This window comes from Miscanthus floridulus, chromosome 2, assembly GCF_019320115.1.
Source record: "Miscanthus floridulus cultivar M001 chromosome 2, ASM1932011v1, whole genome shotgun sequence".
Lineage (NCBI taxonomy): Eukaryota > Viridiplantae > Streptophyta > Magnoliopsida > Poales > Poaceae > Miscanthus > Miscanthus floridulus.
The window spans coordinates 166,760,087-166,775,421 of record NC_089581.1 but is presented as its reverse complement, the minus strand read 5'-3'; the positions used below and the strand labels follow the sequence as shown (position 1 = coordinate 166,775,421).

General features: G+C 45.6%; 2 protein-coding genes and 1 non-coding gene across 4 annotated transcripts; all 3 read right to left on the bottom strand.

The window, feature by feature from the left end:
* Window positions 1-6,675: 6,675 nt before the first annotated feature.
* On the bottom strand, window positions 6,676-11,324 carry LOC136535605 (origin of replication complex subunit 2-like). Of its 2 annotated transcripts, none has more exons than XM_066527923.1 (7): window positions 9,570-11,324; window positions 9,070-9,255; window positions 8,859-8,965; window positions 8,620-8,752; window positions 7,675-7,969; window positions 7,178-7,405; window positions 6,676-7,103 (listed from the first exon to the last, which is right to left on the bottom strand). In XM_066527923.1, exons 2-7 carry the CDS (start codon window positions 9,241-9,243, stop codon window positions 6,907-6,909), a joined length of 1,134 nt encoding a protein of 377 aa, XP_066384020.1. In that variant the 5' UTR covers window positions 9,244-9,255; window positions 9,570-11,324; the 3' UTR covers window positions 6,676-6,906. The 2 variants fall into 2 exon arrangements, with proteins under 2 accessions (XP_066384020.1, XP_066384019.1); XM_066527922.1 differs by having other exon boundaries at window positions 9,070-9,260; window positions 9,570-11,320.
* A 228-nt stretch (window positions 11,325-11,552) lies between these two features.
* Window positions 11,553-11,750, bottom strand: LOC136540963 (U2 spliceosomal RNA). The gene has a single exon (XR_010780080.1). It is a non-coding gene; the product is annotated as a U2 spliceosomal RNA (small nuclear RNA).
* Window positions 11,751-12,779: 1,029 nt separating this feature from the next.
* LOC136535601 (pentatricopeptide repeat-containing protein DOT4, chloroplastic-like) lies at window positions 12,780-15,311 on the bottom strand. Its single transcript, XM_066527916.1, has one exon. The coding sequence runs from the start codon at window positions 15,254-15,256 to the stop codon at window positions 13,826-13,828; it is 1,431 nt and encodes a 476-aa protein (XP_066384013.1). The 5' UTR covers window positions 15,257-15,311; the 3' UTR covers window positions 12,780-13,825.
* Between the last annotated feature and the right edge of the window lie 24 nt (window positions 15,312-15,335).

Here is a 15,335-nt window from a genome sequence, read left to right as displayed (position 1 = left end):
GCCCTTGCAAGGGATTCCTTGCGAGGGACTCCAACGAGGACTAGGGAAAAGCTTGCGTGCTTCTTGATACCTCGGTATAAATATCAGAGTCGTCGATAGGAGTTTGCATATCTCTACCTTGCTCTTTAGCTTCCGCATTTATATTGATTATATTACTCCTTTTACAGTAAAGATAGCAACACACTAGTAAAATCATAGTTGCACATTTAGATAGTTTATCTATTTACATAGGTTTTGCTAGGGTTAAAAAAAAGACCATAGTTTAGAGTTAGAATTTTAAGTTGCCTAATTTACCCCCACTCTTAGGAATAAATAAATAAATTCAAATGAGCTCTAGAGATGAAGAAATGATATTATTGGATGAGGCTAATCATGCTATTGGACTTGTTGACTTGCACCTAGCTGTGAGTCTAGAAATAATGGAGAAGGAAAATAAAGGAATCCTTGCAGGTTAGCTACCTCGCTTGATTACAGCATGGAGAGGGAGATCGACAGGGCGAGATGGAGCTCGGAGAGAGAGAGAGAGACTAGAGAGGCGAGAGGAGCGAGCAGCGGCGTAGGACAGCGGCGAGCTCGGTGTCGCCCTTTTTGTAGGCGGAGAACTGAAAGTGCGATAGCGACGTGTCGTAAGGTTAGTGGCTAACTAGCTTGCTTAAAGGTAATAAAGCACTGCTTGTGCACGATGTGCTGCTCGGATGAACAATGTTTTCTGTGGTGAACAATGTTTTCTATGGTGAACAACGTTTTCTATTGTGAACAGTGTTTGCTGCAGTGACCAGTGCGAGACGTGCAAGACGTGCAAGATGCAGTGAACCGTGTTTACTTCGTGCTACAGTATTATGTGATGCTGCAGTGCTGACGCGTGGAAAGGGTGCCCGAGCTACGTTTGTAGAGCAGCAAGCGAGCGCCGTGCTCAACGGGCCAAGCTTGTGAGTGAGATTAATGCGTAGCGTGTGCGATGTTGTTGCTACGGTCGGTCGTCGCTGTGCGCGTACTGCACAGGCTAAGCAGAGCAGGGTGCCTTGTGCGTGCTCTGGGAATTAGGAAGATGATGAATAGCGAGAGATGGAGTTGGATCAGGATGACAATAGTGAGTTGAGCTGTGCTGGAGAGTATTTGGACAAGGAATAAATTAGAGCTCAAATTAAGAATTAGTGCAATAAAATTTAATTTCTCATTTTACCACATGCAATAATACATAAACATGATGCTCATGATATGATTTTAGCAAAAACTGTACAGTGTAACACCGAGGGTGTTACAACCTATGCTGTACAATAGCAGCACATGTAGGCATGCGAAATTACCATCAAAACATGGTCACTTCGAGTGACTTCATATCACTAATTGCAGAATTTGGTTTATCTTGCTGCAGTCCAAATTCACTGTAAGGAAAATGGACCCTAGGCCCATTTACTTTGGATTTTGGTGTTTGATGACCAACACAACTAAATTGGACTAATGAATTTGTAAGTGGTTGTTTTATAGTTCAATAGGGTGCAAGACGTGGCTTGGACGAAGATGGCGTGATAATTCGATGATCAACACCTTAAACAAGATCTTAGAAGCACAAGGGAAAATCCAAGATATCAAGCAAAATTCAAGTATGAAAATAGGAACCAAGCCTAACGCAAGATCACGAAGAAACAAGCTCACATAAGTGACCGGACGCTGGCAGAAAGTGACCGAACGCTCCGATCAAGAGGCTCGGTAAATAGGCATCAGTAGCAACGACCGGACGCTAGCGGCAAACTGACCAGACGCAGGATAGCAGAGTCCGGTCGAGTACAGAAAGGTTTCAGAGCGGCGATACTACGACCGGACATGTCTGGTGGCATATGACTGGACGCTGGCAGCGTCCGTTCAGTGGATCGCGGCTCCAACGGTCGGGACGACCGAACGTGTCCGATCAGGACGACCTCAGCATCCGGTCAGTAGCAGAAAAGTGAGATTTCGTCCCCAACGGCCACTTTCTCAGTGGGTCTTATAAATAGACCCCCCTACCGGCCATTTGAGTATGGTGGAGCTGAGGAAACATATCAAGGGTGTTGATACACTATTTTAGTGATCTTCACTTACATAGTGCTTAGTGATTCATTAGGTGATTAGCGTAGGTGCTTTGCGAAGTGCTTAAGTTGATTAGACCACCGCTTATGCGCTTGCTCTAGGTTTAGGCCTAGTGTTTAGTGAGGTTTGCATATCTCTCACCACTCGGTGCTTGCGCGCATTATTGTTGTACATCGGAGGGGCTTGTAGTCTTGCGAGATCACACCAACCGTATTTGTGGTATGGCTGCCACCGTGTACCGGAGGGAACAAGGTCCGCGGCGTTTCGGCCGGAAACTTGATAGTGAAGACGGCGGGGAGCATCCGCGAGAGGCTTGCTGGAAGGCACATCGGAGACCCACTTGCGCGTGGGGGAAGGCCCGAGGCTATCCACGGAGTTACTCGACCGGAAGCTTGGCCCTTGCGAGGGGCTCCAACGAGGACTATGGGAAAGCTTGCGTGCTTCTCGATATCTCGGTAAAAATACTAGAGTCGTCGACGGAAGTTTACATATCTCTACCTTGCTCTTTAGCTTCCGTGTTTATATTGACTGTATTACTCCTTTTGCGGTAGAGATAGCAACACACTAGCAAAACCGTAGTTGCATATTTAGATAGTTTATCTATTTACATAGGTTTTGCTAGGGTTAGAAAAAGAGGCCATAGTTTAGAGTTAGAATTTTAAGTTGCCTAATTCACCCCACTCTTAGGAATAAATAAATAAATTCAAATGAGCTCTAGAGATGAAGAAATTATATTATTGGAGGAGGCTAATCATGCTATTGGACTTGTTGACTTGCACCTAGCTGTGAGTCTAGAAATATTTGAGAAGGAAAATGAAGGAATCCTTGCAGGTTAGCTACCTCGGTCGATTATAGCTCGGAGAGGGAGATCGACAGGGCGAGCTGGAGCTCAGAGAGAGAGAGAGAGACACTGGAGAGGCGAGAGGAGCGAGCAGCGGCGCAGGATGGCGGCGAGCTCGGTGTCGCCCTTTTTATAGGCGGGAGAAGCGAAAGCGCGACATCGACGCGTCGTAAGGTTAGTGGCTAACTAGCTTGCTTAAAGATAATAAAGCACTGCTTGTGCACGACGTGCTGCTCGGATGAACAATGTTTTCTATGGTGAATAGTGTTTGCTACAGTGACCAGTGTGAGACGTGCAAGACACAGTGAACCATGTTTACTTTGTGCTACAATATTCTGTGATGCTGCAGTGCTGACGCGTGGAAAGGGTGCCTGAGCTGCGTTTGCAGACCAGCGAACGGGCGCCGTGCTCAGCGGGCCGAGCTTGTGAGTGAGATTAATGCGTAGCGTGTGCGATGCTGTTGCTACGGTCGATCGTCTCTGTGCGCGTACTGCGCGGGCTAAGCAGAGCAGTGTGCCTTGTGCGCGCTCTAGGAATTAGGAAGAAGATGAATAGCGAGAGATGGAGTTGGATCAGGATGACAATAGCGAGTTGAGCTGTGCTGGAGAGTATTTGGACAAGGAATAAATTAGAACTCAAATTGAGAATTAGTGTAATAAAATTTAATTTCTCATTTTACCACATGCAATAATACATAAACATGATGCTCATGATATGATTTTAGAAAAAAAAACTGTACAATATAACACTGATGGTGTTACAACCTACGCTGTACAATAGCAGCACATGTAGGCATACGAAATTACCAACAAAACATGGGCACTTCGAGTGACTTCAGATCACTAATTGCAGAATTTGGTTTATCTTGCTGCCGTCCAAACTCACTGTAAGGAAAATGGACCCTAGGCCCATTTACTTTGAATTTTAGTTTTTGATGACCAACACAACTAAATTGGACTAATGAATTTGTAAGTGGTTGTTTTATAGTTCAATAGGGTACAAGACGTGGCTTGGACGAAGGCGACGTGATGATCCGATGATCAACACCTTAAGCAAGACCTTAGAAGCACAAGGGAAGATTCAAGATATCAAGCAAAGTCTAAGTATGAAGATAGGAACCAAGCCAAACGTAAGATCGCGAAGAAACGAGCTCACAGAAGTGACCGGACGCTGGCAGAAAGTGACCGGACGCTCCGATCAAGAGGCTCGGTAAACAGGCGTCAGTAGCAACGACCGGACGTTGGCGACAAACCGACCGGACGTAGGACAACAGAGTCCGGTCGAGTACAGAAAGGTTCCAGAGCGGCGATACTGCGACCGGACACGTCCGGTGGTATGTGACCGGACGCTGGCAGCGTCCGATCAGTGGATCGCGGCTCCAATGGTCGGGACGACCAGACGCGTCCTATCAGGACGACCTCAGCATCCGGTTAGTAGCAGAAAAGCAGAATTTCGTCCTCAACGGCTACTTTCTCAGTGGAGCTTATAAATAGACCCCCAACCAGCCATTTGAGTATGGTGGAGCTGAGGAAACATATCAAGGGTGTTGATACACCATTTTAGTGATCTCCACTTGCATAGTGCTTAGTGATTCATTAGGTGATTAGCATAGGTGCTTTTTGTGAAGTGCTTAGGTTGATTAGACCACCGCTTATGCGCTTGCTCTAGGTTTAGGCCTAGTATTTAGGGAGGTTTACATACCTCTTACCACTCGGTGCTTGCGCGCACCATTGTTGTACATCGGAGGGGCTTGTAGTCTTGTGAGATCACACCAACCACGTTTGTGGTGTGGCCGCCACCGTGTATCGGAGGGAACAAGGCTCGCGGCGTTTCGACCAGAAGCTTGATAGTGAAGACGGCGGAGAGCATCCAGGAGAGGCTTGCCGGAAGACACATCGGAGACCCACTTGCGCGTGGGGAAGGGCCGAGGCTATCCACGGAGTTACCTGACCGGGAGTTTGGCCCTTGCGAGGGATTCCTTGCGACGGGCTCCAACGAGGACTAGGGGGAAGCTTGCGTGCTTCTCGATACCTCGGTAAAAATACCGGAGTCGTCGACGACAATTTGTGTATCTCTACCTTGCTCTTTAGTTTCCGCATTTACATTGATTGTATTACTCCTTTTATGGTAGAGATAGCAACACGCTTACAAAACCGTAGTTACACATTTAGATAGTTTATCTATTTACATAGGTTTTGTTAGAATTAGAAAAAGATGTCATAATTTAGAGTTAGAATTTTAAGTTGTCTAATTCACCTCCCACTCTTAGGCGTCACGATCCCCTACACTCACCGACCAGTGTTAACCATCGATCATATGAAATCAAAGGTACTTCTTCCAGGTCACTAAATTCTTTTAGCGCTCCACATATGGTGACACAGGATTTGTGAGTGGTAAAGCAGTTGAAACCAATTCTGAAATATGTGGAACTCTGGAGAATACATGGAGTCTTTGTCCAGAAGGTTTTCCTAACTCTACTCTGTCAATCATCATCCTCACTCTTTGCATTCCTCTACCATCCTAGCCTTTGCATAAATGTTTGACAGTGTCATAGAATTTCCAGCATTCTGTGGCTCCGCCTGAACCGGATGCTCTAGTGCAATCCTTCTAGATTACACATTGTTATGCATCCTACTTACAGACACCAAAGCACCCCCAGACAACTGCATTTGGTATCACTGACATCCGACAGATAAATTCCAAGGCCTCCACGAACCTCCTATCACGTTCAAGCAAATCCACAATGCGGGCACACTGTTCAGTAGTTATGACGAGACCAACAACTGACAGAAAGCGCTGCAATAGTTGAAGCCCTTCATCAACCAAGCGACAATGAAAGCATGCCATGAGAATAGCCGTGAATGTCAGAGTCAGGCTTCATAACACAGTGCAACATCATGTCCACAACTCTGCAAGTTGAACTATCCAAATTGAGCAGCACTCACTAGGTCCTAATGCACATGCGAAGGAGTCAATTCACCTAGCGACACTTAAATAACCATATTGAACTTCGAGTTCCCCTCTTAATGTTACAACAATCTATCCTAAATCCGATCGCGCACTCTATTCGTCTTGACCAGTAAAACAAACACTATCTTTACTATTGCCTTGAGCCCATAGGATTTTGTTTCTCTCTTTCTTCTTTTCCAAGATACGAGCACTTGATCACCATTTGTGGCCATCACCATCACCATTTGTGTCGTCCTTGCTCAACCATGGATGTGGACATAACCTATCTCATCTACAACACTACTAGGATAGAGGTTAGTCACTTGGTTGTCTCAATTATCCAAAACCAAAAACATGGCTTTCAACCTTGGAACATTTAATTGTTCAAATATATTTTTTAGAGTAACAGGGCACTGCCCAAACATAATTTTTTTTTACAGAAGTAGCTAATTAGGTAGCTTTTTTTGTCATTGCATCCAGAAATGCGACACATAGCACCAAGGTAGCTTAGGTATGATGCCCTACCTAATAGATGACCTTGCAAGCCGAATGCTCAATCCTTACCTTGGTTTTTCCTAGCAGAAGGTGCGACAAATTTCGTAGCTAATCTTAAGCTCAATTAAAGAGAAAGGTCATGACTAATATGCGCTAAGCAAAGAAGGGGCGACGTGGCTGAATGAGGTGATAGATTTTGAGGATCAAATATGAACTCGGTTATCTAAAGACTCTGGTATCGAGAGTTTAGAAACCTTCATATGGTATAACTTTTCTGCTGATCATTTGAGATACATATGCAGGAGACCTTTTGCCACGCTCCATACTCATCACGGTTCTTGAGTTTAAGCTAACAAAACATAGCAGAGCGTTTAATGCAACATGCTTTCAGTTCCGGAATCCGATTGATACATAATTCATGTACTGTTACAGGATGGCATGCTCATCTGAGTTCTTTCCATGGTAATACATTTTCCTATAAGCAGGAGAAGATCCTTCAGTTGCACGTAGCAGAGAAAACTAGAATACTTGAGTCAACTCATCCATGAAAAATGTCAAGCCAACTCTTGCAGCAATTTCTCCAGTGCATCAGAAACAAGAGGAATGCGGAGACAATCTTGCCCATCAGAGTGCTTCCTGATCTTAACCAGATCATGATCTTTAAACTCAGTCAGGTGTGAATTCAATGTCACTTGACTGCTTACCAGAAAGCGCTCACGGCATTTTGTATACAAACTGCTGACTGGCATACCTGAGAAACAAAGTAAGTTTAGTCAGTATGCAACATTCCAACTCTTCAGGAAAACATATACACAACAAACTCACCTTCCTCCTTCTCATTTGCCAACTGATATTCAGCAAGAACTCTGAAAACACTTTGTGCATTCGGTGTCAGACTCTGCAGAACAACGAGAGCAGTTTTTGTGGTTTGGGCGTGACCACCACTAGCTAGGATCAATGGGTAGAACACGCCTTCGACTTTGTAATGCGCAAAAGTCGGGACATGGTACCAGCTCCACTTGAACTGTTTGTGCACCATCTTCTTGTCCCACACTACAGTAGTTTCAGTTTATTATATCTTTTACAGTAAATACACTAAAAAAAACGGGCGTACCCAGTGCAGAGAGCTCCCACTCTGTGCGGGGTCTGGGGAAGGGTGTTAGTGGCAAGCCTTACCCTCACCTGTGCAATGCGAGGAGACCGCAACTCGAACCCGGGACCTTCCGGTCACAGGCGGTAAGACTCTACCGCTTGCACCAGGCCCGCCCTTCTTACAGTAAATACACTAGGGAAGGATAAAGCTACATGTGCAAGGAACTTACATAAAGGGGCATTAACATGGTCTATTGATGCAACAACACGGACCTGTGGGCAGCAAGAAATTTGTGCTAGACACTGTTGTGATTCAGCATCACGCAAAGCAGGTCCGTCAACATTATGAATAAGAAGGCACACGCGATCATCCACATCATCTGATGTCTGTCTCATTAGGAATGAGATGATGTCCTCTGTTGATTGTGACGGAAACTGTTGTGACAACTGGGACCTTGTTCCTGGCTGTCTCTTGCGTTTAGCTTTTGTTTGATCCCAGAACATTTCAGCTATTGTTGCTAAGATCTGAAAATGCAATAGATTATGCCAGAACTTAATGGTCCTTTTCAAAGGATGTACAGAGCTATGCAATCTTCACGAGAATAACATCAAACAGAACTCCACAAGCACTTTCTGACTCAAATGGTTACGAATCCAAATCACATGCATATACTTGTGTCAGATTTGGGAATCTAACAAAAAGATTAACCCAGTAAAACTTCCTCACCAGTACACATAAATAAGCCCAGATTTTCAATAGCAATCCGAGCCAGGAAAAATAATAGGCAAAAGCTAACCATTCAAGAATCAAGAAAATGTAAAAAGTACAAATATTTAGGACCAGCACATCTTCTAGAGTGCACAGGGTTTCCTGTCCCAAACTATTTAGGCCCACATCCGGAGTTTTCTGTTCTTCAAATTTGGAAACCTATCCTCAGACAAAGGCTAAAGCAGATTCAAGCATCAAAACAGAAATTAAACTGGCATAATCAGCTTAGAATCACAAGTTCATGCATTCATTCTTCGTGTATACTTTGCCTTTTCCACATGGATTGGAACTCCAATGCATTTCATGACTCATGCTTAAGATTTCAAAGCATTTGAACAGCAGCAGGGCAGTACAAACAATCCTGCAAACTACTGCAGGGAACAATATTGGGCAGACAAGACCATACCTGTTTCAAATTGACGGACGGAAGGTAGCCATTGATTACAACGACAGTGAAATCAGTCAAGGTAGTGGAGGCAAAATCCTCGAGCAATTGCTTCTTAGATCCAAACCCATACATCAGGAGACCAAAACCGCATCTACATCAGAAAAATGCATCTATCACTCACTCACCCCTACCGACAACAATAACATTGGCCAAACCAATCCCAATGTTGCATTAGTACTACGGGTTTGGGAAGAGACCTTAGTTCGAACAGCCAGTTGCGGTACTGGTCCTTGTAGCTTCTAGTCAGAGCCTCCACCTCTTCCTTGTGCTTCGGAGGGATCTCTGCAAGGGATGCACGCAACACCTGCAGAGAATCAAGATATCTCAAATTAGCCAATCATACCCATGGATTCTGGCGGCTAAAGGTGAGGATGTGGTCCGCGGGTGTGGGATGGGACAGCACTATACCTGCTCGTCGACGAGGTTGAGGTCGGAGAGCTTGCCCGCGGCGGCACGGGCACGCTTCTTCCCAGATAATGGCTCCTTCTCCTTGGCCAGGAAGTAGCTCCTAGAGAACCCAGCCTCCTCTTCCTCATCCTCAGAACCGGAACTAGCCGCTGCACGTCCGCCTCTCGGTGCCATCAGTGGTGGACCCTAGGCTTGATTATTCAAATTTGAAAGGGTGTCAAAATTTTTTTTGGCAACCTAATAAACTCATAAAGCCTAATATTTGAGACCTTTGCAAGAAAACCCTCAAATCTATAGTTGCACTCCTTTTTCTCTTCATGTTTGAGACGTAAAATTAAATCCGGAAATAGTAAATTAGACTAGGGGACTAATTTGGGGAGTATGTAATTTGCAGGCAAACTCAGGCTCTCCTCGTTCCAGTTTACAAGTGATTCACAAATTGCAATCCCTAATTTATTGAAAGGAAAATTGGGAAGCCAAGAGACTTAATTTGAACTTACATCGAGAGACAGAGAAGTTCACCCGTCGGACGCTGGACTGCTGGCCGCTCACCGCTCGGACCGTCCTGTGGGCTGCGGCCTGCGCGGGCCGCGTCGCTGCTGGCTACTCTGCTGCTCCGGCACTGCGGTGACTCCGCGACTGGCGGCTGGCGCACTCCTGGTCCCGGGCTCCCGGCTGCCGCCTGCCGCCTGCCGCAGTGCTGCTGCGGGCAGCGAGCTGCGGCGCTACGCGCCTGCACCCTGACTCCCTCACCGGGCGTCGGCAGGGGCTGCCCGCAGGCCGCTGATGTCTCCTGCTGGGGTTGCGGTAAGGAAGAATTTGGACTGCTGGGCCTTATTGGGCGGGCCTTCAGGTGGGGAGAAAAAGGGCTCTGATAGTTTTTAGGATAAGCATCTTTCGTTGATGGAAAAAGTTCACATTAACTTGCTCAACTTTTGCGAAAATCCGCTTTTCCCTCTCCTAAACTTCAAAATCGGGCAAAACACATCCCTCAACTTTTAAAACCGTTCATCTTACCTCCCTGGTCCGGTTATAAGCGGTTTTGAAGGCGGTTTTATCTTTTTCCTTTTTATTTATTTCGGCTGAATCTTTGAAAAATCATAGTAAATCACAGAAAAATCATAAAATAGAAAATCTAATTTTGTTGGACTCCACATGAGTAGATCTACACAGTGAACATATAATATGGTATGCTTTAGTACAAATTTTTTATTGTAGCTTTAGATCTATGCTTTTCTATAATTAAATGGAATAATTCATAGCTGCAGTTTCTATGGTGCAGCTGTGATGATTTTTTTATGGTGAGCTAATAATTATATGTTTAAACTGTAGTAAAAAATTTATACTCATTGGATCATGTATAACTTAGTTATAGATTTTATTTAGGTTTATCCTTGTTAAATATAGGTTTATGCTTCTTAGACTGGAATCTCGCAGCTTACATGCACATACTACTTATGTTTTTCTCTCAAACAAGAAACACTCTAAAAGTTTAGTCTACCATGCCATAATCTGATATGATTTTGCTTTTAAACATTATTAGTTCGCGATGCAGGCAATGGAGAGATGTAGGAGCGGAGGCAGGGACAAATTGGGTGCTGGCATTGCCACTAGGGAATATTGGTTTATCATATAGTCGCTGCATATTTTTTTAGAGTTACTGTTGCTGCAAAATTGACGTAGTTACAATTTTGGTTGAGAGTTTTGGGCACAGTCGGGTTCTGAACAAGCTGTTCATTTTGGTTCCATCTCTTCCATTATTGTACCCAATAAGATTTGTTTTCCCAAACATCTAAAACTGAAGGTAAAACATATTGTACATGGACGTTAGAAATATATGCGACACTTCTTATTTCAACCCTCTTTGCCTTTTTTTTTTGGCTGAAAATACATCGACCCAAATTTATGGTCTGTTACACGATTTCTCATTCGAATTTTACTTGCACTTAGCAAAGTTTTGGAGCAATGTTTTGTTCCTTGATGACAGTGGATGATCTTTGGAATACCTTTTCATTTTTCATCGTATTTTTATTATTTTTGTACCTAATGAAGTGTTGTAAGGGTCTAGAATTGCAAGTGTATTCTGAGTGTCATGGAACCCAGCTACCAATGTAACCTAGTGATCGTACAAAGAAATGGCGCTCACAGGATAATACACAACTTCAAACTTAAAATATTGTAACAATATACACAACTTCAAACTTAAAATATGTAACAGTATTATATTCTCGTTGCAACTAGCAACACGGGCATGATCTTTTTTTTTTTTTTTTTATCGGAACACGGGCATGATCTTAAAACAGCAACACCTCCCAGTAAGTCATTATAGCGAGGCCTGAGTAAAAGGACGACCCAAAGCTCAGTACAAACCAAGAGACCCTACCAGTAAACAAATAAGGCCCATCGAAGACCAAAGAGAGCCGACCAGGAATCGGAAACAAATAAGGCCTCGAAGCCCATGTAACAAATTTGCTTTGCTTTGGTTGGGGCGCGCCAGGCCTTGCCAGCAGTGCAACGGCTGGGCGACGCGCGAGGACTCCAGTGGCAAGCCACTGGTGGTGGACCCTCCCCCACAAAAAATAAATTTAATATCGAAGTGGGCACATGGCCCACATATTAGATATTAAACTGATAAGAACAGATACTACACTTGATCTTAGCCAAAAGGCCGAGAAAGGTATGAGTTGCTCAGGTGCCGTGCCCCCTGTTTTGTAGCTCCCTCCCTCCGCGCTCCGCTCTCGGTAGCCGAGGTGGGGCTAAACTGCTGCTAACGCTTTCCCTCTCCAGCAAACGCAGCGGCTGCGGGCGGGCAACCAGAGCGATGAGCGCAAAACTGGGCCGTGTTGTATTATCGGGCTTCGCATCGCGTCCGGCCCATTGCTTGTTTGACGCCGCGAAGAGCATCATCGATTGGCCGACCGTCTGTTCTGTTCAGCTCCTCGCCGAGTCTCCGTCTCACAGCTACTCACTCGAGCATTTGACATTTTTTATTTTCTCATCACTCACTCACCAAGTCACCATCAGGCATACATCGAATCATTGCTGGAGGCGACTAGTGGAAAAGATAAGGTCCACCTGATATCATGAAAATTATCTCTAAGGTAATATTTATAGATTGACATTGTTGGGTTTTTTTTCTCTCATAAAAGAACATCCCTCGATCATTCGGTTCCTCTACAAAGCAAACAATCCCAAATAGTGTGACCCCGCTTACTGACGCAAACGATCCCAAATTTAACCACATAGTGTATATGAAAAAAAACTATTAATATTTTTATGCATAAAAAGGATCACTCGATTAATCGTAGACTATATTTCATAATAAAATTATTTAAAAATATAAATTTTATTTTTGTAACCTATTCAAACTTAGAATTGTGTGGCCCGACTTGATTAGGCCCTATTTGTATTCACTATCTGATAATAGTTAGCTGGCTAATAACTCATTTTCTGATTTGGTCGGGATAGTTGTTATCGAAAGGTACAACTATCAATTAGCTAATCTATTATCTATACCTATTTTGATCCAAAAAGGATAATTATTAGCAGACAAATACTATCTATAGAGATCCAAACAGGGCCTTAGTGGTTACATGAGATAGTTCCATATATAATGGATGTATGGATCTGCTTTGGTTAGGCTCTGTTTGGAACACGTGATTTTTTTCCCGTTCTTGTGTTTTCCTACGAAATTGAACTGATTCCGCTGTACAATAGCAGCACATGTAGGCATGCGAAATTACCATCAAAACATGGTCACTTCGAGTGACTTCAGATCACTAACTGCAGAATCTGGTTTATCTTGCTGCAGTCCAAACTCACCAACCAGTATTAACCATCGATCATATGAAATCAAAGGTACTTCTTCCAGGTCACTAAATTCTTTTAGCGCTCCACATATGGTGACACAGGATTTGTGAGTGGTAAAGTAGTTGAAACCAATTCTGAAATATGTGGAACTCTCGAGAATACATGGAGTCTTTGTCCAGAAGGTTTTCCTAACTCTACTCTGTCAATCATCATCCTCACTCTTTGCATCCTCTACCATCCCGGCCTTTGCATAAATGTTTGACAGTGTCATAGAATTTTCAGCATTCTGTGGCTCCACCTGAACCGGATGCTCTAGTGCAATCCTTCCAGATTACACATTGTGATGCATCCTACTTACAGACACCAAAGCACCCCCAGACAACTGCATTTGGTCTCACTGACATCCGACAGATAAATCCCAAATTTCCAAGGCCTCCACGAACCTCCTATCACGTTCAAGCAAATCCACAATGCGGGCACACTGTTCAGTAGTTATGACGAGACCAACAACTGACAGAAAGTGCTGAAATAGTTGAATCCCTTAATCAACCAAGCGACAATGAAAGTGTGCCATGAGAATAGCCGTGAATGTCAGAGTCTGGCTTCATAACACAGTGCAACATCATGTCCACAACTCTGCAAGTTGAACTATCCAAATTGAGCAGATACCAGAACATGTAGCCACAAAAAATTACCATACCATCAAAACATACAGTCACTTCAGAACAGATCACTAATCGCATGATTTGGTTTTCCCAGCTGCAATCCTTTCTTGCAAACCAACATTAACAATCAATCATATAAATCAAAAGTAGTCTTTCAGGTCACTAGATTCAGTTAGTGTTCGACAATTAGGGTGACACGAGATTTGTGAGTAGTAAAGTAGTCGAAGCCTACCCTCTTTGATACGTGCAACTCTGCTGAGTCCATGGAGTCTTATGCTTTATTACAAAACTTCCACGCAGCTTTGTCCAGAAGGTTTTGCTAACTCTACACCATCAATCATCATCCTCACTCTCTTTGCATCTTCTACCATCCCAGCCTTTGCATATATGTTTGACATCGTCACAAAATTCCCAGCATTCTCAGGCTCCACCTGAACCAGCTGCTCGAATGCAATCCTTGCAAATTCCATGTTGTGATGCATTCTACTTGCGGACAGCAAAGCACCCCAGACAACTGCATTTGGTCTCACTGACATTTGACCGATAAAATCCAAGGCCTCCATGAACCTCCCAGCACGTGCGAGCAAATCCACAATGCAGGCACACTGCTCCATGGTTGGGATGAGACCAACAATTGACACAAAGCGCTGGAATAGTTCAAGCCCTTCATCAACCAAGCCACAATGGCAGCATGCCATGAGAATGGCCGTGAATGTCACAGAGTCTGGCTTCATACCACACTGCAACATCATGTCCACAAGCTCAAGGGCCCTTTCTCCATATCCATTCTTCGCAAACGCTCCGATCATCACATTCCATGACACAACATCCTTCCTTACAGTCTCCAGGAACACCCTCTCCGCATCGGTGACACAGCCGGCACGCGAATACATGCTCATCAATGCATTCCACAAAATGGCTTTCGAAGAACCACCGTGACTACTCACTATAGTCCCATGGACCTGCCTGCCGGACTCCATGTCACAAGACCCCAGCACCACCACAGCTGTGCGGGCATTCCCTCGAACACCTCTCGAGCGCATCTCCCGGAAGCAGACCCACGCCTCACCGTCCATCCCGGCACTGGCGAACCCGCCGATCATGGAGTTCCAGGACACCACGTCCTCGCCGTCCATGTAGCCGAACACCCTCCTGGCCGCACCGACCTTCCCGTGTCTCGCATAGAGCGCGACCAGCGCCGGACCTGCCGAGGCGTAGAAGGCCAGCGCCGCCACGGTTTTTAAGCCGTAGGCGTGCGCCGCGCGCGCGGGGAGTAAGGCGGACGCGCGGCGGCAGCATGAGACGAGGCAGGAGAGGAGCTCGGCGTCGGGCGCGACCGCGGACGCGGCGGCGGCGAAGAGGGAGAGCGCCTCGTGGGGACGGCCGTGGCGGGACAGCGCGGAGAGGACGGTGGTGTAGGAGGCGGTGGAAGGGTGGCTGAGGAGGTAGAAGGCGCGGAGCGCGGAGGGGAGGAGGTCGGCGTGGGAGTAGGCGGAGATGAGGGCGTTCGAGGCCGGGAGGGAGGCGGGGAGCGCGCCGAGCTTGAGGCCCGCCGCGTGGAGGGCGGAGACTGCGCGCGCGGCGAGGAAGGAGGAGGTGCAGGAGGTGGCGGAGAGGAGGAGGCGCGGGAGAAAGGACGGATCGAAGGGGATGCCGTGGCAGTCGCCGACGGCGGGCGGCGCGATCGGGCTCGCGGGGTGGTGTTCGTGCATAGGTGCGCGCCGGGGCCGCGCGGGGTTGGAGAACACGAGGATTTGGATTGGTTGGGTGGACTGTGTAGTAGTGCTATAG